Source organism: Podarcis gaigeae (assembly GCF_964106915.1).
Source record: "Podarcis gaigeae genome assembly, chromosome: 12".
In the NCBI taxonomy this organism is placed as follows: Eukaryota; Metazoa; Chordata; class Lepidosauria; order Squamata; family Lacertidae; genus Podarcis; species Podarcis gaigeae.
Genome location: NC_139688.1, coordinates 9,775,603 through 9,801,333, shown reverse-complemented (window position 1 = coordinate 9,801,333; position 25,731 = coordinate 9,775,603). Strand labels below are relative to the sequence as shown.

General features: G+C 46.8%; 1 protein-coding gene across 1 annotated transcript in view; it reads right to left on the bottom strand.

The window, feature by feature from the left end:
• LOC310827694 (uncharacterized protein) overlaps nt 1–24,985 on the bottom strand; it is a 940,809-nt gene extending 915,824 nt beyond the window's left edge. The window contains exon 1 of the mRNA XM_083704042.1: nt 20,074–24,985. Coding sequence (XP_083560168.1) covers nt 21,741–24,512 — 2,772 coding nt within the window. The 5' untranslated portion in view covers nt 24,513–24,985 and the 3' untranslated portion in view covers nt 20,074–21,740. The remainder of the gene's footprint in view (nt 1–20,073) is intronic.
• Between the last annotated feature and the right edge of the window lie 746 nt (nt 24,986–25,731).

Here is a 25,731-nt window from a genome sequence, read left to right as displayed (position 1 = left end):
ACTATTACTATTATTTTAAAGCATGCAAATTGTTATATATCTTTTAAAGGATACCACAAGTTTAAACAAAGCAAATAAAAAACCTTCCGAGTGAAAAACTGGATTGCATACTGGCATTTCTCCCTGGGCAAATATCCTCTCCAAGTCTATGATGTGAAAAACCCACACTATTGCTATGCACATCCGCACCACGGGTGTAACAGTCATTCTCGCACAGAACTACACTTCCCAGGGTTCCTAAGTGGCAGAGGCGGAGCCTGGGATTTTCGGATAGAGGATGTTCCGAATCAACGTCAAACTACAACTCCCAGGGTTCTTTGGGAGAAACCACAAGAACTGAAGTGATACAATAAAAGATTGGTGGGGATTATAGTGTTGATGTACCTCTTAAGATGACAGCTGTCTTAAATTGACAGGTGAATGGCCCTTTCAACCCTGTATCGTTTATTCTGTCAGGAAGAACGAGGTCTATTATATTTATTTACACCCCACCTTTCCTTCAAAGTTAGCTCATGTTAGCACATAGTATTCTTTCTCCTTATTTTATCCTCATTTCATTTTGATTTGTTTTTGTGGAGGTTATTCGACTTTGAGGTTGAATCCTGACAAGACAGAAGTACTGTTTTAGGGGAACAGAAGTTAGGCGGGTGTGGAGGACTCCCTGGTCCTGAATGGGGTAACTGTGCCCCTGAAGGACCAGGTGCGCAGCCTGGGAGTCATTCTGGACTCACAGCTGTCCATGGAGGCGCAAATCAATTCTGTAACCAGGGCAGCTGTTTGTCAGCTCCATCTGGTACACAGGCTGAGACCCTACCTGCCCGCGGACTGTCTCGCCAGAGGGGTGCATGCTCTAGTTATCTCTCGCTTGGACTACTGCAATGCGCTCTGTGTGGGGCTACCTTTGAAGGTGACCCGGAAACTACAACTATTCCAGAATGTGACAGCTAGACTGGTGACTGGGAGCGGCCGCCGAGACCATATAACACTGGTCTTGAAAGGCCTACACTGGCTCCCAGTACGTTTCCGAGCACAATTCAAAGTGATCGTGCTGACCTTTAGAGCCCTAAACGGCTTCGGTCCTGTATACCTGAAGGAGCGTCTCCACCCCCATCATTCTGCCCGGACACTTGAGGTCCAGCACCGAGGGCCTTCTGGCGGTTCCCTCGCTACAAGAAACCAAGTTACAGGGAACTAGGCAGAGGGCCTTCTCGGTAGTGGCGCCCACCCTGTGGAAACCCTCCCACCAGATGTCAAAGAGAAAAATAACTACCAAACTTTTAGAAGACATCTGAAGGCAGCCCTGTTTAGGGAAGCTTTTAATGTTTAATAGGTTATTGTATTTTAGTGTTTTGTTTGAAGCCACCTAGAGTGGCTGGGGAAACCCAGCCAGATGGGAGGGGTATAAATAAAAAATTATTATTATTATTATTATTATTATTATTATTATTATTATTATTATTATTTGCACCCATCATTCGGCATCTTACAAGTTCTAGTGCATTTCCCCTTCACTGTTGCACTTAAATCCACTTTAATTGCACCAAGTTAAATTTGCCAGGATGCAATTGAATCCCTCTTGCAAAACGTTGGCAGTCTGGAGGGAAGGGAAGACTTTGCGGGGAAGGTCTGCGTACGGTGGATATTTGGGCTTTCCGACAGGAGGTTGCAAATGAGACGGGGACCTCTCTCTCCTCCTCCAAATTGTCTGGCAAGCCTTCTGTCGCACAGGGAATAGTGGGCTTCAGGCTGCAAGTTGGGTAACGGCTAATGAGTGAAAGCAGGAAAATCTGAATCACTGCATTCTTGAAGTTTAAAATAAGGATATCAAAATACTCATTAGAGAACAGATGTTACTATTTCCTTCTGTTTTAACCCAAATCTTTTTTATTATTAAAAAAACCCAGGCTGCAGCAGATGTACACTCACAGGGTTCCAACAGCTCATTTTGGCTAGAAAGGGCCATTATTAAAGCTTCTTGGTAACTCCTTCAAACACAGAATGCAAACAAACACGGAACATTTCCACCAAGCTGAGGCAAAATGGGAAAAGATTGCCCGAGTCTGCCTGGAGAGGTTGTACCCAGATAAGCTTGTCCGCTGCATCAGGTGAGCTGCGGAGAGCACTGTCACTTTATTTCCTGGCTATAACACCTGTATGACTGACGGAAATCCAACAGGTCCAGCTTTTTCTGGCTTGCAGATGCAATGGTGAAAATTCAGGCACATGTTGAACTTTAATCAGTTGTATCACCAGGAAATGTACTGTATTTTTTGCTCTATAAGACGCACCAGACCATAAGACGCACCTAGTTTTTGGAGGAGGAAAACAAGAAAAAAAATATTCTGAATCTCAGAAGCCAGAACAGCAAGAGGGATCGCTGCGCAGTGAAAGCAGCAATCGCTCTTGCTGTTTTGGCTTCTGGGATAGCTGCGCAGCCTGCATTCGCTCCATAAGATGCACAAACATTTCCCCTTACTTTTTAGGAGGGGAAAAGTGAGTCTTATAGAGCAAAAAATACGGCATGTGATGTGTCCTGCCAGAAGATGAAAGCCCACAGCCCTTTGTATGCTCACTACAGAAGGACACTCTGTTGATTTCTGTCTGGTTGAAATTTGAACAATAAAGAACCCCACTGGACCTAAGGACCAGTTTATACACACGGCAAAAGGGCCAGTTTATACATATGACTGTGCCACTTTTGGACTGCATGTTTGAATGCTCCCTGATATAGAAAAAAAAAAGACTTCCCTGCATGTAGGAAAACTAACACCTCAGGCAAATTCAAGGCTATGTTTCTAGGTGCAGTGGGGTCTCCTCCTCCTCCTCCTCCTCTTCTGGAAGGGGAGCACTTGCAACATGAAAAAAAAAAGTTCCTCACCATCTGTATTCCAAAGTAGCACAGTCTAGAGCAGCGGTTCTCAACCTGTGGGTCCCCAGATGTTGTTGGACTACAACTCCCATCATCCCTGAGCTCTGGCCTTGCTAGCTAGGGGTGATGGGAGTTGTAGTCCAACAACATCTGGGGACCCACAGGTTGAGAAAGGCTGGACTAGAGGGTGCTTTACCAGTTGATAAGAACATAAGCAGAACTCTGCGAGATCAAGCCAGAGGCCCATTTGGTGCAGCATCTGGCTGTCACAGTGGCCAAGAAATGTCCTCCTCTTCTCTGGTTTCTTTTCTTTTTTTAAAATAATATTTATTACTTTTAAAGATTACAGAAAAGAAAAAGAAAAAGAAGAAAGACAAGAGAGAAAAGACAAAAAAAGAAAGGAACAATACAATACAATATATAAACAATACAAAACACAACCTAAACACATTAAACTAAGCTAAACAAAACCCTAACCCACCCTAACCCTAAACAAAATAAGACAAAAACCATTAAAAAACATACATCACAGCTTTTCCATGCTCTATCATTCATTCCCTTGTTTCCTCGACTTCCTCTCACCTCTCTTTTTGTATTCCACTTCTATTAATTGTTTCAGCAAATCCTTTCCATCTTTCTCTATTTTCTGTCATATCATAAATATCTTAACATATTTTTTATCCTTATTTTCCATTAAAACTAAAATACTTATATATGCTTAACTCCTTATAACATTTCTGCTAAGACCATAAAATTTCTTTCCACCAATTTTCTATCACTCATTAATTTTACAGTATTTCTATATATAAACTTTAAATTCTCCAATCTTCTTCCACCATCTCCTCTCCCTGGTTTCGGAATCTGCCAGTCCTTTCCGTCAATTCCATATAGTCCATCAACCTGGAGATCTTATGTCCGAGGCTCTTAACTCTTTTCCAGGTCCCTTCTGAGAAGAAGGGACCTCTTCTCTGGTTTCCAGGAGGTGGAATGTGTCCATCTTGGGTGGTAGCCTGTCAGGCTTCAGGGACTCAACTTCCTCCCCCCCCCCTTTGGCAGTAGATAAGCAGAACAAAGCAAAAGGAGTCTCTTACCAGTTAGAGATTTTAATGATCACAGCGAGAGAACAAAGGATCCTTTCCTAGGAATGAAGGTGCTCCCAATTAAGGGTTTCACTTACTTCCCCCCTTGTCACCCATGTCACTTCCGCGTCCTGCAACCTGATCTCACAACCACTGTGCTTTCTGTGCTGCCACCTTATCTGCTCTTCTTGACCTTGGGCTGAGCGGATGGACGCTTTCCAGCGAAAGAGAGTCTGTTAACTCTCGCTCTCTCCCAGTTCTTCTCCTCCTAGCTGTTCCCTATCCAGTACTTCCCAGCTTCTGCCTTCTGAACCACGTCCCTCTGCAAACCAGGCTTCCAAATCTATTATTAACTGAAGAAATGAAGAAAAAGAAAAAGTACAAACAGATCACTATAATAGAAATTCACAAGCAAGAATCCATGGGAGGGCCATAGTAAAAATGCTCCTGGGAAGATTCAGGATCCTGCTCAGGAGCAGGGGAGGGGGGAGATTCACATCATTCCTTCTCAGTGCAGCCCTCCTCTGTACGATCGCTGACATAGCCATCGATAGGTTTGTCCTCCATGAACTTGTCTAACCCTCTTTTAACCCTCTTTTAAAGCCCTTTGAGTTATTGGCCACCGCTGCCTCTTGTTCCATAGTTCAACTCTGCCCACCACACTGGGCTCTGTCAGCTGGCACCACCAGCCCTGAACTGTAAGGCTTGGCACTAAAAAAACATTGGATGACCCCCACCAATAACAATTCCATCCAGCACAGAACTTCTTCCAGACCCCAGCTATGAAGGGAGACCAAAACAAGGGACTGGAGGAACAAAAAATTAAAAAATGAGGTGGTGGGGTTGCCGTTGCCTCCTGCCTCTCCGTACAAAATGGCGGCAGAATCTCTTTAATTCATCTCAACTCTACAGTGGTACCTTGGGTTAAGTACTTAATTCATTCCAGAGGTCCGTTCTTAACCTGAAACTGTTCTTAACCTGAGGTACCACTTTAGCTAATGGGGCCTCCCACTGCCACCGTGCGATTTCTCTTCTCATCCTGAAGCAAAGTTCTTAACCCGAGGTACTATTTCTGGGTTAGCGGAGTCTGTAACCTGAAGCATCTGTAACCTGAAGTGTCTATAACCTGAGGTACCACTGTACTTCATTTTTCCAAAAGGCAATTCCTCACACATCTATTCTGACAGGATACTGACCCCTTTCCCACTAAGCTTCCTCCATTCCCTTCTTCACCCTGCTGCAGATGTACTCTAACACAGAGGGCAAAATCAATACACATCGACATTCACCAGTTCCTTCTCTCTCTCTTTCTCTCTCTTCACCTTCAACTACTGTATTCTGGCTTCTTCCTTTATCACTCCCCCCACCCATTATAATGTCTGAGTGAGGAGCGCAGGGTGTCTTCCAAGAACTTCGCATTCACAGCAGAAACAGCAGGATATGCAGAGTGGAACCTGCTTCTAGAAAGCCACTATTTTGCTGGCAGGATTCAGCCATAGCACCACAAATTCAGGTTGCTTGGTTAAGTGTGCCCCTGAAGGACCAGGTGCGCAGCCTGGGAGTCATTCTGGACTCACAGCTGTCCAGGGAGGCGCAGGTCAGTTCTGTGTCCAGGGCAGCTGTCTACCAGCTCCATCTGGTACGCAGGCTGGGACCCTACCTGCCCACGGACTGTCTCGCCAGAGTGGTGCATGCTCTAGTTATCTCCCGCTTGGACTACTGCAATGCACTCTATGTGGTGCTACCTTTGAGGTGACCCGGAAACTACAACTAATCCAGAATCCAGCAGCTAGACTGGTGACTGGGGGCGGCCGCCGAGACCACATAACACCGGTCTTGAAAGACCTACATTGGCTCCCAGTACGTTTCCGAGCACAATTCAAAGTGTTGGCACTGACCTTTAAAGCCCTAAACAGCCTTGGCCCAGTATACCTGAATAAGCGTCTCCACTCCCATCGTTCTACCCGGACACTGAGGTCCAGCACTGAGGGCCTTCTGGCCGTTCCCTCACTGCGAGAAGCCAAGTTACAGGGAACCAGGCAGAGGGCCTTCTCGGTGGTGGCACCTGCCCTGTGGAACGCCCTCCCACCAGATGTCAAAGAGAAAAACAACTACCAGATTTTTAGAAGACATCCGAAGGCAGCCCAGTTTAGGGAAGCTTTTAATGTTTAATAGGTTATTGTATTTCAGTGTTTTGTTGGAAGCCGCCCAGAGTGGCTGGGGAAACCCAGCCAGATGGGCGGGGTATAAAGAATAAATTATGATTATGATTATGATTATGATTACATGCTTTTGTGCTTCTGTGCTACAAACTTGCTTCCCACCAGAAATGGACATTTTTCATTTTTCAATTTTAATTTTTTTGCAGTAAGGAAAAGGGCACGAATGCCCTGCAACGTGTGTGGGATAGCAACTGCCTGGCACAACACAGAATCACAGAATGGTAGGGCTGGATTCGAACAGCCTCTCTCATCTCTCTGCTTCCCTGCCCAGTCCCTTCCATACAGCTCCCAACACAAAGAGCTGCAGAAAACCTACGTAGCCTAGTGAGAATTGTACACTCCCCCTACTGGAGGAAGTGTCCTATTACAGGGTTTCTGAGAGGTACTTTTAGCTGCTCAGCAGCAAAAATTTCAACCCAGCTGGGACTTGGAATGCAAACATATCTTGATTTCATCTGATCAGATTTTTTAAAAAACGACAAGACTCGGATTGACTCCCGAAACATAATACGCGCGCACACAAACACATCTCAGCCTGCAGCAACAGCATTTAAAGTCCCACCGGCCTGATGGAGGGAGCCAGCTCTGCTTTCTATCTAAGCACATCAGCATTTTAAAATTAGCCACAGGTGACTCATTCCTAGGTTTATGAGAGCAGTATTAAATTACTAGACTTGCTCGGCCTGTATATTTTATTACCTCATTTTTGTATCTTCTTTACGGATGGTGATAACAATGACCTTATACGCCGGGGCTGAAGAGCTAGTTAAACTTGTTCTCTGTCAAAACAGTAATTAAAAATGTTCCTAAAGGGCACGAAGCAAACCTTTGTGCAAGTGGCTGCTTCTCTCTGTCCCCGTGAAACCGAGTTGGGGGAGGGCTTGGAAGGGAAGGATTGGCAGAGGTGGTGATCCATTAGCCCCAAGACCCTCAGAAAAGGAGGTGTCCCTGAGTGTTCACATTAATAATTGTGCTGCGTTGGGTCTTTTGCATGAATATATTAGATAAATATGTATTAAGCCCCACTTGGTGCAGTCGATGAGAGATGAGATAACAGGTGAACGATAAATCCTGCACTGGCAAGTTTAGTGCTGGGCTTCTGCCTGAAGGGAGCTGGGTTCGGATCCCTCAGCAATGATGAATTAGCTTGGCGCTTTCTGGCAAAGTTGATCTCTCTGGGCCCTGTGACTGCAACAGAAGCCCTTCATGAGTTATGACCTGGGACCAATTGGAATTGCAGTCATACAGTACCTTGGTTTTCGAACACCTTGGCACTCGGACGTTGTGGCTCCCGAATGCCACAAACTCGGAAGTGAGTGTTCCGGTTTGCGACCTATTTTGGGAAGCCGAAAGTCCAATGGAGCTTCTGTGGCTTCTGATTGGCTGCAGGAGCTTACTGGGAGACAATGCAGATCTCTCAGGTCCGGTTTTATGTGGTCTCGGCAGCCACTCCCAGTCACCAGTCTAGCTGCCGCATTCTGGATTAATTGCAGTTTCCGGGTCACCTTCAAAGGTAGCCCCAAGTAGAGTGCATTGCAGTAGTCCAAGCGGGAGATAACCAGAGCATGCACCACTCTGGCGAGACAATGTGCGGGCAGGTAGGGTCTCAGCCGGCGTACCAGACGGAGCTGGTAGACAGCTGCCCTGAACACAGAATTGACTTGCGCCTCCATGGACAGCTGTGAGTCCAAAATGACTCCCAGGCTGCACACCTGGTCCTTCAGGGGCATAGTTACCCCACTGAGGACCAGTGAATCCCCCACACCTGCCTGCCCCCTATCCCCCCCCAAACAGTACAGTGGTACCTCTGGTTGCGAATGGGATCCGTTCCGGAGCCCCGTTCGCAACCTGAGCAGAACACAACCTGCCTCTGCGCATGCGTAGGTCGCGATTCGCCGCTTCTGCGCATACATGTGAAGTCATTTTGAGTGTCTGCGCATGCGCAAGCGGTGAAACCTGGAAGTAACCCTTTAGGGTACTTCCGGGTCACCGCACGACACAACCTGAAAAGATTTAATCCGAAGCGTCTTTAACCCGAGGTATGACTGTACTTTTGTCTTGTCAGGAGTCAGCCTCAATCTGTTAGCCTCCATCCATCCTCCAACCGCCTCCAGGCACTCACACAGGACCTTCACCACTTTCACTGGTTCTGATTTGAAAGAGAGGTAGAGCTGGGTATCATGCGCATACTGATGCACAATCCCTGAGCTTCACCCCAAGCCCACACCTTCCCAGTTCTACATTATTTCAAGCCTAAATAAGAGAGTGGCCTCCTTTGACCCCTTCACCACCACCCAGTTCCCAAACGACCTGGAAGCACTTGGAGAAGAAACAGTCCCAGAAGCTGGAAATAAAAGCACGGGATGTTCCACCAACCCCCATTCCAATGTGTGTCTTTTACAGGCTGCTAACCAAGTTGAAACATTCGACCTGAAGTCCGGCCATTAAGAGCCAGGCAGGCACCCCCCCCCCCACTGTGCCATTTCCAAAGTGCTGCGCTCAGGAAGCGCAAGGAAAAGTGGAGCGCGCCAGCTTTTCATGCGTCCCCGCAGACCTCCCGCTCTCTAATGGGCCTGTCGAAATGAACAAAGGAGTCCCCGGGAACCGCGGAGGGGCACCGGCGGGTTGCCGCAACTTTCCCACTAGAAGTTAATGAACTTTTAAAAACATGTTGCCGGGTGATCTATGTCTCCACCGCCAGCTCCTCGCCGCGTCCCCGGTAATATAATGCTCTCCATTCCCCCGGGGGATTCCCTTGCTGGGGTTTGCCAGCTGCAAAGCTATTCTTTTCTTTAAAAAAAAAAAATTATAAAATAAATCCTGCATCTTCCCCTTTGCTTTTGTTCGCTTTTGTTCTTTCTTCCTTTCCTTTCTGCTCGCTATTTCCCCTTTCTTGGGAAGAGGGGGCGGGGAAGCATCTAGTTTTATTGGTCTGGTTCAATAGTTTGAAGGCCAGGCATCTTCAGATTAAGAGCACTTACAGGTTTGGACCAACCATCCAACCAGGAGCAGAAGCGGGTGGTTGAGTCCTGGAGGGACTGTACCACTCCAGACTTCAGATGTGGAGCTGTTGTCTGCTCCTAAATCATTCTATTTTTATTTATTGCATTCCTAGCCCACCTTTTCCTCCAGACAGCTCAAGACGACACGGATAGTTCTCTTCGTTTACCATATTTTTTGGTCTATAAGACTCACTTTTTCCCTCCTAAAAAATAAAGGGGAAATGTGTGTGCGTCTTATGGAGCGAATGCAGGCTGTGCAGCTATCCCAGAAGCCAGAACAGCAAGAGGGATTGCTGCTTTCACTGCACAGTGATCCCTCTTGCTCTTCTGGCTTCTGAGATTCAGAATATTTTTTTTCTTGTTTTCCTCCTCCAAAAACTAGGTGCGTCTTGTGGTCTGGTGCGTCTTATAGAGCGAAAAATACAGAAATTCTCACAACAACCCTGTGAGGCAGGTCAGGCTAAGAGATGGTGACTGGCCCAATGTCACCCAGTGAGCTTCATGGCTGTGTCGGGATTCAAACCCTGCTCCCCCAAGTCCTAGTTCAACACTCTGACCACTGTGCCATGTGGTCTCTCTCTGCTACTTAAAGCCTTATCAGAACAGCTTGATGGGGCTCATTGAGTCCAGTTCCAACCAGATAGATACCAATGGGGAGCCTGCAAGCAGTATTAATTAATTCAGCCATTAATCAATTAATAATCTTAATGATTGTGCAGAATCTTTGGTTTGTGTTGCTCTTTTGCGTGTGTGGATTCACTGCAAACCCCACCTGATCATCATTGTACAGTGGTACCTCGGGTTAAGTACTTAATTCGTTCCGGAGGTCCGTTCTTAACCTGAAACTGTTCTTAACCCGAAGCACCACTTTAGCTAATGGGGCCTCCCGCTGCTGCCGCGCCGCTGGAGCACAATTTCTGTTCTCATCCTGAAGCAAAGTTCTTTTTTTTTTTATAATAATTTTTATTAAGGTTTTCCAAATTAAAACAAATCAAAACAAATTAAATCCAATCTATAAACTTTTTGCCAATAACTAGGACTTCCCCTCCCTACCCCCTCTTGTGTTCCAAATCTTCCAAATAAGCGATTAAATTCAACAAGTTCTTATCCCCAAATTACACTCATCATCAGTAACCCAATTTATCCAAATTCCCATCCCCTAAGATCGATCTATACCCTTCCACGAGTTTCCCCCTTTCAAACATAGTACAGATGGAAATAAGATAAATATGAATAGTAATTTTACAGCCTTTGGATTCCAATTTTCCCTCCCCTCTTTCCCCTTTGCGTTTCACCTATCCCTCCACTTCTAATATCTTCCTGGAGTTCCCACATTACACTATGTCCCACAGGTTCTTTGCCAGTCTTTAATTACGGATGTCCAATCGTAGAAGGAGTCTATCAAATAAGGGCCCATTTCTTCTATCCAGGTTTTTATATCCAGGAGTAAAAACTCCAATTTTGTATCCATAAGCTTGTCAAACCTGAATATCCCAAATGTTCCCCCAGTTCTGTCCAGTTCTTGTTATTTCCTTGTTCTTGTCAATCACTCTCCTCCTTTTTATTTCTCTGTTCTCCCACAGAAATGTTCTTTTTCCAAAAGTTTCTAGTGTCTCTGCAGAGGCTTGTTATTCATAGAGCAAAGCATTGCATCATGTTCCTTTCATTTTCCAACAAATAGTTCCATTGTTTCCTGTAGTGTGTAGACCTCTGTAGACAAAATAATGTTCCATTCCTGCAGTTTCCCAGGAGATTAAAAGTTCCATTCAACTGTTCAAGTTTCCTGTGAAAAACACATGCAATATCCCTCGGCTCCTCTAGGTGGATTGCAGTAGCAAAGTTCCCTTCCAGAATCACATCCACCAGACCAAGTAGCTTGTTGACCGATATTTAAAACAGTTTATATTCATTTTTTACCAAATATAACCGGCAAAGTCCTCATAACAAAATCTCTATTTTAATCTTCCTTTTTGACAGCTCTTTGACAGCTGTCAAAACCTCCATCGCTTTTCTCCAGGCAGTTTCACGAATCGCTCCAGGGATTCCGGGGGGGGGGGGGTTGCTTTTTTAAAACAATTCCACTTTTCTCCTCCAGCTCAATCTTATAATTTTCCCTCGCGAAGTTGCTGATTCGGCAAGATAAGGTTACACTCGATCTTAGTTGTCCAGTCCTTTGTTTTGGCTCTTCTACAATTTAGGGGTGGGCTGACTTCCTTTTTTCCGCCTCCCCCGTTCGCTCCGAATTTTAAAAATTTATCCCCCTTTTTTTAGTCCATATTCCAATTACTCACGGGTTCTTCTTTAGAGCCGAATTTTCAATAGAAGAAGTCAGCGCTCTCCGCCGGATGGCATGCGGCTGCGCTCGGCAGGGATAGCAGAGAACTCAAAGCACCACGCTTCTCCCCGGCACCCGATCCGTAGCCTTTAAAAAGGCTCCTTCACGAGTCGGGAGAGCGCTAACGGTGCCAGCCGAGTCTCCATGTCCACGGCCTCCTCTGGCCGTGGTTTTTAAGGGTCCCCGCATCGCCGGTGCGGTAAGACCCAGCCCCTGCCAAGCCGGCTCCCTCCGGAGCTCGGAGGGAGCCCGCCATTCGGCGATGGCGCCGACCCGGAAGTCCCTGAAGCAAAGTTCTTAACCTGAAGCAATATTTCTGGGTTAGGGGAGTCTGTAACCTGAAGCGTATGTAACCTGAAGCGCATGTAACCCGAGGTACCACTGTAATATATAACAAGCAGACTGTCAGCGTTAATCCTAAACCAAACCCAGTCTGCTCTTTGTCGTGGGAATGCAGCTGAGGGGACAGGACCCTCACTTTCCACTTGCCTGCACTTCAGGAACTCATTTCAAGATCTCCGGGACTGCTCTGACCCAGGTTGACCCCGGGGCTCCTGAAACACATGCGTCGGAGAGACCCGACGGAACACCACAGCGGATACATTGCCCTGAGCACCAGGCATGTTGCATCTTCCGGCGCGCAATAAAAAAAACTGCTCGGTGGCTGCAGGTAACTCCTTCCACAGTGAGAGTCTTCTGAGCAGCTGCTTTAGTGGCAACGCAATCATGAGAGCCAGATGGTCCCAAGTTGGAAGATCTCCTTACGGCTTCAGACTTCAGGCTCTCAACCAGCTGGGTTAGGATTCCTCCGATATCCAAAGGGAGGAGAAATTACTCTCGGAGTTCCTTTGCTTTGGCCTTTATTTGTTGGCCTCTACAAGGCAAGGAGGGACATGGGTGGCGCTGTGGGTTAAACCACAGAGCCTAGGACTTGCCGATCAGAAGCCCAACGGTTCGAATCCCCGTGATGGGGGGATTTCCTGTTGCTCGGTCCCTGCTCCTGCCCACCTAGCAGTTCGAAAGCACGTCAAAGTACAAGTAGATAAATAGGTACCGCTCCAGTGGGAAGGTAAACGGCGTTTCCGTGCGCTGCTCTGGTTCGCCAGAAGCGGCTTAGTCATGCTGGCCACATGACCCGGAAGCTGTATGCCGGCTCCCTCGGCCAGTAAAGCGTGATGAGTGCCGCAACCCCAGAGTCAATCACAACTGGACCTAATAGTCAGGGGTCCCTTTACCTTTACAAGGCAAGGAACTGCAAGCAGCTGAGATGCAGTTAGCTCCAAATTTGGAAGGTTTCAGGCTCCAAAACTGGAAGAGGGGTCCTATTTTCTGGCATCTTGCGATGGGCGCCTGTTTCAGCTCTATGGTCCTGTAGGTGAGGGTGAGGAAAATATGTTTCCCAACCTGAGGGCCACAATCTTTTGTTGTTGTTTAGTCGTGTCCGAATCTTCATGACCCCATGGACCAGAGCACGCCAGGCACTCCTGTCTTCCACTGCCTCCCACAGTTTGGTCAAACTCATGCTGGTAGCTTTGAGAACACTGTCCAACCATCTCGTCCTCTGTCGTCCCCTTCTCCTTGTGCCCTCAATCGTTCCCAGCATCAGGATCTTTTCCAAGGAGTCTTCTCTTCTCATGAGGTGGCCAAGGTATTGGAGCCTCAGCTTCACAATCTGTCCTTCCAGTGAGCACTCAGGGCTGATTTCCTTCAGAATGGATAGGTTTGATCTTCTTGCAGTCCATGGGACTCTCAAGAGTCTCATCCAACACCAGAATTCAAAAGCATCAATTCTTCGGCGATCAGCCTTCTTTATGGTCCAGCTCTCACTTCCATACATCACTACTGGGAAAACCATGGCTTTAACTATACGGACCTTTGTTGGCAAGGTGATGTCTCTGCTTTTTAAGATGCTGTCTAGTTTTGTCATTGCTTTTCTCCCAAGAAGCAGGTGTCTTTTAATTTTGTGACTGCTGTCACCATCTACAGTGATCATGGAGCCCAGAAAGACTTGTTCATACACTCTGTTAAAACACAGAAACAATCTGTCTCTACACGTGTACCAGTATCTGTGTGAAAGGGTGCACACTCGTTGATTTGCGCAGACCAGCTACTGAGTACGCATAAAGCGTGTCCGCACCTTACAGTCAATGAGTGTACAGTCTGTGCACCGGTGTACACACAGTGGCGTTTTCATGTTACATCCAGCAAGTGTACGATGTGTACCTATGGACATAAATAGTTGAGCTGTTGTACATGCAACATTCAGAGAATTTAGACTCTGAGCACACCATAGCTAAGATGTACAATTCAACAGGTGCACTCTCTTTTGCACAAATACTCGCACATGTGCAGAAACAACTTGTGCCTGGGTTCAGTGTAATGTGCGAACAAGCCTGTGCAGAAGGATAGTGCAGTCAGTGAACATGGCATGTGAATAACTGTGTAAGTACTCTTGTTAAATGAAGTAGGTGAACACCTCTTTAGACATTTCTTAGCGGGATTTCTGCAGAATTTGTCCTGTCGAAGCTGATGGAAAATGGGGTCCAGCTCTTCTGCCCTCATGAGACCTTCCACCCAGGCAGGAGTGTTTTGCAGGCACCACAAAACACCAGTTGATAAATGCCGACCTTTGAGAGGCTTCCACTGCGTTGGATTTTACGAAGGGTCTAGTAAAACCTGATTGATTCATTCATTAGCTAATGTTCGTACAACCCTTTGAAAATGTCGAGAGCCGTAGAGCCGTTAAGTGTTGTTATTGATTGGTCCCCCGTTCCGTATCGCGCTGGCCCCATAAACGCGAGAACAAGGGGTCATTCCGCAGAGTTAATGGTGGGTGAATGGAAACAAACCGTCAGAAATGCATGGGCGGCAAAAACGGACGTGTCGGAGGATGGATGTCGGGCATAGAAGCTCTGGTTGGGTTTGGGGACAAAGTCGAAAGGCTAAGAGCTCCCTTTGGGGAGGTTTAGCCCAGAGGAGAGGAGACTGAGAGGAGAAACACCTTCAAATATCTCAAGTGCTGTCACATGGAGGATGGAGCAAGCTTGTTTTCTCCTGCTCTGGAGGGTGGGACTCGAACCAGTGGCTTCAAGTGACAAGGAAGGAGATTCTGCCTAAACATTAGAAAGAACTTTCAGATGGTAAGAGCTGTTTGTCAGTGGAACAGTCTCTCTCCAAAGATGGCAGACTCTCCTTCCTTGGAGGTTTTCAGCAGAGGATGCCTGATGCCAGGGATGCCAGGGATGCTTGAATTGGGATTTCTGTATGGCAGAGGGCTGGACAAGATCAGAGTACAGTGGTACCTCGGGTTAAGTACTTAATTCATTCCAGAGGTCCGTTCTTAACCTGAAACTGTTCTTAACCTGAGGTACCACTTTAGCTAATGGGACCTCCTACTGCTGCCGCGCCACCGTCGTGTGATTTCTGTTCTCATCCTGAAGCAAAGTTCTTAACCCGAGGTACTATTTCTGGGTTAGCGGAGTCAGTAACCTGAAGCGTCTGTAACCCGAGGTACCACTGTAATTTGACATGGAACCTGCAGGCCACACACTGCCTTGTTGCACTGGAGGGGAGGGCAAGGCCACAACTTGGCACTTCAGATGCCTTCACTTTTTAGATTAGTGGTGCCTACCCCAGGGACGACAGAGGACGAGATGGTTGGACAGTGTTCTAGAAGCTACCAGCATGAGCTTGACCAAACTGTGGGAGCCAGTGGAAGACAGGAGTGCCTGGCGTGCTCTGGTCCATGGGGTCACGAAGAGTCAGACATGACTAAACGACTAAACAACAACAAGCCCGGATTTACATGTAAGCTAAACAAGCTATAGCTTAGGGCCCCTCTCTCTTGGGGCCCCCCCAAAAAATTAAAAGAAAAAAAACCACTGGATGTACATTTCCAAAATACAGTGGTACCTCAGGTTAAGAACTTAATTCGTTCTGGAGGTCCATTCTTAACCTGAAACTGTTCTTAGCCTGAGGTGCCACTTTAGCTAAGGGGGGCCCCTGTTGCTGCGGTGGCGGCGTGCAATTTCTGTTCTCATTCTGAAGTAAAGTTCTTAACCCGAGGTACTGTTTCTGGGTTAGCAGACTCTGTAACCTGAAGCATCTGTAACCCGAAGCGTCTGTAACCCGAGGTACCACTGTATAAGATAAAAAAGAAATAAAATAAAACCTATATACAGCAACAGTGTTTTGTGTTGTGTAGGCTCATATGATGTAAGTCATGGGCCCCGCCTGCTAGCCTGCTCCCTAAAATATCACTGGTTTGCTCATTTCTATATATAAGGTGCCTACATTCTGCATGTGCAAATGGCTTTAGATACCTATTAGGTCCATAAATGACCATACAGCATATATTCAGCACAAAAAACAGTGACAATTTATTGTTGACAAAGGACAGCTGGACATATAAAGGGCCCCATTACCTTCTGTAGCTTAGGGCCTCATCAAACCTAAATCTGGCCCTGGGCTAACCTATGGCCCTACAAATGTTTTTGGGCTCCAGTTCCCATTAGCCCCAGCCAGATTAGCCAACAGCCAATGCCTGGGCATAATCTCTTACTGTTTCCATCTCTTTTCTGTTCTGCCAACAATGTGAGAATATCTGCTTAGTCTGAGACTGCACCTTAAACTAGACTAAAATACGTCTTTGTAACCGAATTACCATTTTAAGCCTGCCTGGACAAAGCTGCTGTATCTGTTACTCTTCAGCAAGTATTCTGAGTGAGTAAATGTTATTTTTATCTTTTACAAGACTTTTTGTATGATTGTTGCTTAAAGGGGGGAGAAAAGGGGGAAATGCAAGGAAAATCCAGTCCTGATTTGTTGTTGTTGTTGTTGTTTAGTCGTTTAGTCGTGTCCGACTCTTTGTGACCCCATGGACCCATGGATAGGTTTGGTCTTCTTGCAGTCCATGGGACTCTCAAGAGTCTCCTCCAGCACCATAATTCAAAAGCATCAATTCTTTGGCGATCAGCCTTCTTTATGGTCAAGCTCTCACTTCCATATCCATACATCACTACAGTTGTACGTCGGGTTCCATACGCTTCAGGTTACATACACTTCAGGTTACAGGCTCCGCTAACCCAGAAATAGTACCTCGGGTTAAGAATTTTGCTTCAGGATGAGAACAGAAATCATGCTCCGGCAGTGTGGCAGCGGGAGGCCCCATTAGCTAAAGTGGTGCTTCAGGTTAAGAACAGTTTCAGGTTAAGATCAGACCTCTGGAACAAATTAAGTACTTAACCTGAGGTACCACTGTACTGGGAAAACCTTAGCTTTAACTATACGGACCTTTGTTGGCAAGGTGATGTCTCTGCTTTTTAAGATGCTATCTAGGTTGTCATTGCTTTTCTCCCAAGAAGCAGGTGTCTTTTAATTTCGTGGCTGCTGTCACCATCTGCAGTGATCATGGAGCCCAAGAAAGTAAAATCTCTCGCTGCCTCCATTTCTTCCCCTTCTATTTGCAAGGGCCCAGTCCTGATTACTTAAACCAAAAGGCTAAAACTAGCCTATCTCAGCTTCCTTTTAAGCTGAACTCACTAGCATGAAGAAGGAAGGATGATATTTAATAAATATATCCTCTCCTGGCAACTAGTCACATCCCAACAATGTACGGCTGGTTTTCTTCCCAGATGACTGACTCCTTGCTGTTTTTCCTCCTCTCGGGAGAGAGGCAAAGAGCAGAGGAATCTGGCCTCTGGGAAATGCAAGAGATGTCCACACTACTGGGGTCATCCGAGCGAGGGCGGTGCAAGAAGATTTACTAGCACTGACTGCTCTTCCAGCAAAACCATCAGCAAGCGCAGGCCAAGGGAAGAACAAAAACGCCTTCAGCTTACAAACGGCTTCTTGGGAGACTTGGAAAGAGATTGGCTGCCTCAGCAGTTTTCTCCCCTCCGGCCGATTTCATTAAAAAATTGTGTCAAACATTTTACAGCTGGTGATTTTTAGGGAACTCTCTGCGGAGTCAGGAAGAGGTCAGAGACAAAAGTGAGAGCCACGATCTCTCCTTCTCTGCCACCCCACACCCCCTCGACCTTTTCACAGCCTGGGTAATTGGGACAGAGTTGGATGAAACCCTCATTAAACTATTTCCCCTCTTCCTCTCTGGGAGGGAAAAAAATGGGGAGAGGTTCTGCCAATAAGGAGGAGCGCCACGGTTTGCCAAACTGATGCAATGTAAGACATTTCCTCCGAAGAGGAGGACCCTCTTTCCCTGATAATTATTATTTTTTATTTTATTTTTTTAAAAAATAGTGATTAAGGTCTCCCTAAGTAGCTCTAAATCTCCTCCCTGGAAATTGCCTTATGCAATCTAATTAGCTAATTCAATTAAACGATTGGGAGATATTAATTAGTCCATTTGTGCCCTGGAATTAATTATCAAATGAAAAAGAAGATAAGGAGGGAAGGGTGAAGGGAAACCCATTATTATTAATTTGCAGTTTTAAGTGTCCATCTGCTTTCGCTGGGGACCAACTTGCTTACCAGAGCCAACCAACAATCCCACCATTTAAACACCTACAGCTAATTGGATTCAGGCCCCATCTGCACACTCCAATATTACTTTAAACAGGCATGCCTCTCCCCCCCCCCCCAAGTATCCCGGGAACTGTAGCTTGCTAAGGGAACGAGAGTTGTTAGGAGACCCCTGCTCCCCCCACGGCGCTACAATTCCCAGAGGGGCTTAACCGTTGAGGCATCTTCCTAAAGAACTTCCCTGGGATATGTGAGGCATTGGCCCCCGGAAGGCAGCCCAGGAGGGAATGTAGCCCTGAAAAAGCTTTTCTGCCCCTGCAGTAAGATCATGAAAGTATTACTGCATAAACAATTACAAGCTCAAGGATCAACATTTAAGGTGTTCCAAAAAGCACATGCAACTTTCTGAAGCAGGAAAATAGATAATGCCTTGCTGGCTCACAGCATTTGCTGACTCAGATTCTGTGCAGTCGAAGGAAATATAGTTCCCTCTATAGGAGGGGAGGAGGCAGCTTGCAGTGCCTTTGGGTCCCACTTATGGCCTCTCCGGCACTGCCCTGGTCTAGAGTGTGGGATGTAATCCACTGGGAGCAGTCAAATACAACATTCCTTGTTTTCCTAGAGTGGCCATGCAAGGGAATGTTTTGTCCAACCAGTCAAAACTTCCTGTTCCTCCTGGCCTGGAGCACCCTTCCTTGCATGGGACTAGTGGGCGGGCATGACCTTCCCAGACCTGGTAAAAGGACAAGGCATGCTGTCACGCTCTCTCTTTTCCATCTTCCTTTTGTCCTATGAACTTCGTGGACTGCTAACTGCAGTCATTAAGTCAACCCACATATGGGGTATACCTGTTTGTATATGTTTGTAACTTTAAGCCTTCAACCTGCCTTCAGGGATCACACTGTGCTCTGCCTGATCGTGAGTAATCTTTCTTTTTATTGCTTATGAATAAGACCATGATGCCTTTATTATTTTAGGAGGGATTCAAGCAGTCTTACCAGGAAAATATTAGAACGCATTTCACTCTGGACAAGCCAGATTGAATTGCGTATTGTCTTAAGAAACTCACACGAGTTTGCAACTAGTTTTCTGCTGTGTAAAGGGGGATGCACTCTGCTAAGTAAAGGAACTTGCTAGCGCAAGTTAGGAAGGATATTAATAAACAATATATCCTCTCCTGCCACCCTCAACATTCCCACATAGAGCACATAGGCCTACCAAAAAAAGTCCCCATTTGTGTGAAGGGATTTCGAGCAGGGAAGGAAGAGAGAGGGAAGGGGAGAAGAAGAAGGGGTGGAGAGAGAAAGAGTCCGTTCAGAGGGAGAAAGAAAAGAGAAGAGGAGAAGAGAAGGGGAAAGAGGCGGCTGGAAAAAATGAATGGCCAATCACCATCCATTTGGCCCCACACACTCCTAGTATCTGACCCTGGACATATTTCTGCTGAGGGAATGCAGCCTTCAAGAGTTCCCAAGAACTAAGATAATTTCTTTTCTTTTTAATTATTATTTATGATTTTCAATTTTATACATTTCAATAATTTTACAATCATTTTAACATTTCAAAACTCAACTTCCTTCCCCCTCCTTTAGCAGTTCCTTAAATTTATTTTTTATATTTTCTGCATATTCCAAATTAACTTAACTTAAACATTTATTCATCTACTTTAAATGTATACTCTTATAAAACTTCAGGTTATTACAATAATCCTGCCCATGTTCTTATCTTTAAACGGTTTGTTTGTAAATATTCAACAAACCATTTCTATTCTTTTATAAAAAGTTCGTTATCTTGATTTCTTATTTTTCCAGTAAGTTTCGCCATTTCTGCGTATTCCATAAGTTTTTGTATCCATTCTTCTTTCGTCAGGACTTCTTCTTCTTTCCATTTTTGGGCAAATAACATTCTTGCCGCTGTAGTCGCATACATGAATGAATTTCTATACAGTTTGGGTAGTTCTGTCCCTATAATTCACAAAAGGAAAGCTCCTGGGTTTGTTTGTTTTTACAAATGTTATTTTAAACATCTTTTTTTCAGTTCATTATATATCATTTCCCAATAAGCTTTAACCTTAGTACAAGACCACCACATATTGTTGTGACGTGGGGTTTGTGATTTCAGCTCTCTTGACATAATATGCTGGAGACAGTTCTCTAGTAACACTTCTTTATTAAAGCAAACAAGACTGAGACTTGAGGAGGGGAGAGCTACATTTATAGGGACAGGGAACAAGCTAGAAAGGATACATTTTGGAGGGAACAATATCAGGCAATCACAGTCCTGCCTTTTGGAGGAAACCAATAAGACAGAGGATCCAAATACAGCAGCTTAAATGAACCAATAGTAGCTGTACCCTCTGGAACCAAAAGGCAGTTACTTTACCCTAATGCAATACAGACAATAATAATACAGATATAAAATCCTTTGACTCAATACACAACACCCCTCCCCACCTAGTGGGCACAGCAGACGTAATCTCTCAGGTACTGTGGGGTCCTACAACTTCTACTTGATCTCCTGACAACAGGTGTTGCCGGTTCTGGATTGGGTGTCACCTGTGGTAGGGGGGCTGCTATAGGGGTTTCGTCAGGAACAGATGAAGTCCCAGACATCTCAGGGTCCCCTACCTGTACCTCGTCATCCTGAGGACCAGCAGACCCTGGTTCATTTGCTGAGGCCCCTGGTGACTGCACCTCTGGGCCATTTTCACCCTGGCCTTGTAGCTCTGCGTCATTAGCCAGGGATGAATTATCAGACTCCTCTCTGCTGAGCGCCCGGCGCCTCAGCTGATCTATATGTCTCTTCCAAACTTGCCCATTTTCCAAGGTCACATAATAGGACACAGGTCCACTAGCCCGGGTGACCACACCAGCCACCCACCGCGAACCTCGTGAATAGTTCCTCACCCAGACCAGATCTTCAGGGGCGAGATACCTTGTTGTGTCAGTCTCAGCCTGGGGGGTTGCTCTTGCATTACGGTTTGGCATTTTATCCGGGTGGACATAATCCAGCACCGTTACCAGTCTTCTACCCAAGAGCAGCTCAGCTGGCGACTTGCCCGTTGCAGTACACAGCGTCGCATGCTGCAAAAATAACATTCGTGCGATGCGAGCTGACCAGTTACCCTCCATTAAGCGCGCAATGGATTCTTTGGCTGTTCTTACCATGCGCTCCGCCTGCCCATTGGAGGATGGGTGAAAGGGCGCGGATGTGACCCCTCTTATGAAGTTATCAGCCAAGAATGCCCTGAATTCTTGGGATACAAAAGCTGCCCCATTATCTGATACAATGGTCTCAGGTAACCCGTGGGTTGCAAACAGCTGCCTCAACACCTTGATTACGGCAGCTGATGCCATGCTAGGGACCATCACCACTTCTAACCATTTGGAATATGCATCGACGATAACCAAAAAGACCTTCCCCTGGAATGGCCCAGCAAAATCTAAGTGCAGCCGGCTCCAGGGAGATCTGGACTGCTCCCACCAGTGAACTGGTGCTCTGGCCACTTCTGGCCGCACCTCTTGGCATGCCTTGCATGTTCGTACCCATTGTTCTATGTTCTGGTCCATTCCAGGCCACCACACATAACATCGAGCTAGCGACTTCATCCTGACCATTCCCGGGTGTCCCATGTGAAGCGTCTCAAGAACCCTGTTTCTCAGTGGTGCTGGGATGATCACCCTATCTCCCCACAGGAGACAACCCTTATGCATGGACAACTCGTGCTGCCTTGTCGCATAAGGCCTGAATTTGTCTTCATGCGGACCACCTGCCCCCCCTCCCCACCCAAGTGAGCACACGGGAGAGAACAGCATCTTTCCTCGTTTTCTCAGCTATATCAGTAGCCGTTACAGGAGCCCCCGGAAGTGTTTCCAGCATCATTATGTGTTCCGCTGGAGCAGGATCCTCATTGCTCCCGCCAGGAAGGGGCAATCGACTCAGCGCATCAGCGTGGCACAACCGCTTCCCCGGCACATGGGTCAAGGTGTACTGGAACCTGTTCAGGAATATAGACCAACGCAACATTCTGGGGGAGAGAATTTGTGGCGTTTGTTTGTTCGGGTTGAACAACCCTAACAGTGGTTTGTGGTCCGTTTCAATGGAGAAATGGCGACCGTACACATAATCATGGAACTTTTTGATTCCTGCCACAATTGCAAGTGCCTCTTTGTCAATTTGAGCATAGTTGCGCTCCGTGGCCGACAACGTACGGAAATAGAAAGAGATGGGCTTTTCCGACCCATCCGGTTCCCTATGACTCAGCACCGCCCCCAGACCGTATTGAGAGGCATCACATGCCAGGACCAGCGACTTCGACTCATCATAATGAGCAAGGACGCTCCTGCTACTCAGCATTCCTCGCAAGGAGTCAAAAGCCTTCTGCTGCTCCTGCCCCCATCGCCACACATTCTTTTTCTGCAACAGTCTATGTAATGGTTCAGCTACCGAAGCTTTCTGGGGTAAGAACGAATGATAAAAGTTAATAAGTCCCAGGAATGATTGCAACTCCGTCTTGTTCTGTGGTCGTGGTGCCTCGATGATGGCCTTAACCTTAGCATCTGTGGGGTGGATGCCTGATGCATCAATTTTAAACCCCAAGAAATCCACAGTTGGCACCCCAAAACTGCATTTTTCCTTTTTTAGTTGCAATCCCACCTCCTTGAACTTGAGCAACACTGCACGGACACGTGCAACCAGTTCCTGTGGGTCTTTTCCAGCAATCAAAACGTCATCAAAAAATGGCAAGACCCCCGGCAGACCTCTTAACAGGCGTTCCATGAGCCCTTGAAAAATCCCTGGGGCCACACAAACTCCAAATTGTAATCTGTTAACTCTGAACGGCCCTTTATGTGTGACAATAGTCTGTGCTTCCGCTGATTGTGGGGTTACTGGCAGCTGTTGGTAAGCTTGTGCCAGGTCAATTTTGGCGAACACCTTGCCCCCAGCCAGTTTAGCCAACAGATGTGATACGACTGGAATGGAGTATGAGTTTCCCCTGAGTGCCTTATTGATAGTACATTTGTAATCAGCACAGATCCTAACTTCCCCATTTGCTTTAAGGGGCGTGACGATTGGAGTCTCCCACTTAGCGGAGTCCACGGGTGAGAGAACTCCCTGCTTGACCAATTTATCCAGCTCTGCTTCGATCTTGGGTTGCAGTGCAAATGGCACTCGCCTTGGTTTGAGTCGGATTGGGGCCACCCCAGGGTCCAATTCGAAGTCAACTGGGGGCCCTTTATAACAACCCAGTTTTCCATTAAAGAGACCAGCAAATTCTTTGCATAATGCCTCACTCATCTCAGGGCAGGTTTGGATTGAATTAAGCCCTGATATACTCAGTCCCAGGGCGGGGAACCAGTCAGTGCCCAGGAGACTGGGGCGACTGCCCTTCGCAATCACCAGTTTGAGTACCGCCTGTTTGTCCCGGAACTGTACTCTCACGGCACACATTCCCATGACATGGATGCGGCCCGCTGAGTATGACTGCAAAGTTGCCGGGAAGGGCTCCAGAGGGGGCAACTTACCCCTGGGGAAGAATGTCCTCGCGGTCTGGTCCGACACGATAGTGAATCCAGATCCGGAGTCCACCTCCATGTCGCACAGCTGACCCTCAATCTTCACCTTGATGTGTGCCTTGCCTTGCGCTGGAAACTGCACGACCCTCCCGTTGATCTCCGTTATGTAGTGGCAGTCCTGTAGAACGTGGGTTGCTGTGGACGGTCTGCGATGCTCCAGTCTAGGTGCTCCTGTCGCTCCCAACGCCGCCGATCTACAGACCCTGGCGATGTGACCTGTCTTCCCGCACGTCCGGCACATAGCATCCCGGAAGCGACAACTCTCCCGCTCATGGTTTCCGCCACAACCTGGGCACCTGCCTCGGTGATCTTTGTGCACTGTGCAGGCCTGACGCACTGACTCGACCCCACGGACTGGGCTCTGGCTCGAAGTAGCCTCTAGCTCGTCCATGGCATGCGCAACTTCTATCTGTGGCTTAGGGGCCCTGCGACTGGCATCAAGCTCCTCTCTTTCATAATTCTCCGTGGTGGTGGCCTCCTTCAAGGCTGAAGCAAGGGTAACCTCTTCTTTTGCCACGATGCGTCTTCTGGCTTTCTTGCTGCTCAGACCACCGATAAAACGATCCAGGAGAGTCTCTTCCAGATCTTGGAAGTCGCAGTGCTGAGCGAGCTTCCGCAGTTCAGCTAGAAATGCAGATACAGACTCCCCAGCACGCTGCTGCCTCTTATGAAACTCCATCCGCCGGGCCATCTTGGTCTCAGTAGGCGCCAAATGGCTTGTTAGGCAGGCAAGAATATCTTTGAGAGATGTCTCACTTTGCTTCGCTGGAGCAAGCAATGCCTTGGCCAGCGTGAAGATCTCAGGCCCACAGTAGCTCAGGAATGTGGCCCTTCTTTTGCTGGCATCAGTGATCCCTTGAGCCACCGCGAAGAACTCGAAGCGTTCGACGTAGTCTTCCCACGTGTGGGGCTCTGATGGCTGGAAGGGCTCCAATACCCTTGGACTCTCCATTGTCCTGTGGGCAGGGTCGTCTTCTCAGCTGGCCAGTGAGTCTTGTTTTAGCTTCAATCCGGACTCTGAGGCAGGGCTGCGTTAACCGCTCCTCAGCATTCCGGATCCCATCCTCATCGCCAGTTGTTGTGACGTGGGGTTTGTGATTTCAGCTCTCTTGACATAATATGCTAGAGACAGTTCTCTAGTAACACTTCTTTATTAAAGCAAACAAGACTGAGACTTGAGGAGGGGAGAGCTACATTTATAGGGACAGGGAACTAGCTGGAAAGGATACATTTTGGAGGGAACAATATCAGGCAATCACAGTCCTGCCTTTTGGAGGAAACCAATAAGACAGAGCATCCAAATACAGCAGCTTAAATGAACCAATAGTAGCTGTACCCTCTGGAACCAAAAGGCAGTTACTTTACCCTAATGCAATACAGACAATAATAATACAGATATAAAATCCTTTGACTCAATACACAACACATATGATAAAAAATAACCCCTCCCACTACATATTGCAGCCCCACCCCCTCCTAGTATGTGACTCCTGAGATATTTCTGCTGAGGGAAATCAGCCTTCAAGAGTTTCCAAGAACTAAAATAATTTCTCTTAGTTGCTAAAGAGATGACTTAACTTTAGCCAAAGCAGCCAGGTTAACAGCCCAACTACAAATTAATGGCCTTGCTTCCCAGTGTATAACTAGGCAGCAAAATACATAGTGGCAAGCGCCACAATTGACTGAATCAGAAATCCCTAAGTATTGATTTATTGGGATTTATCAAAGTATTGCATCAGCATCATTTGCCGCTTTTATGTTTAAGAGGGGGCATTTTGTAAGTAGTGAAGGGCAAGTGAGGACAAGGGCCACTGAGGGTAAGTGAAGGCAATGCAAACAAAGGTTTTCACAAACGGCGCTGAGAAATTGTGAAAAGAACAGGAATATTCAGTATAGCTGGAAGAATCACAAGAAAACAGAGCTATTTTGGAAGAATTTGGTTTTAATTGGGACTCAGAGCGATCTAGAAGTTCCTCTAAATATATCCAGGGCTTCTAACTCTGTGCTGATATCTCCCAGTTTAAAAAAAGTATTTTGTGGAACGGTAGCCCACACTCTGTGCCCTGAAGAAGCTAGGCTAATTCAGCAAATACCTTTGCAGACTTCTAAAGACTGGAAGGAGCAAGGAATTACAGGGTTTTCCTAATGATTGCCAATGTGCTTCATCTTCC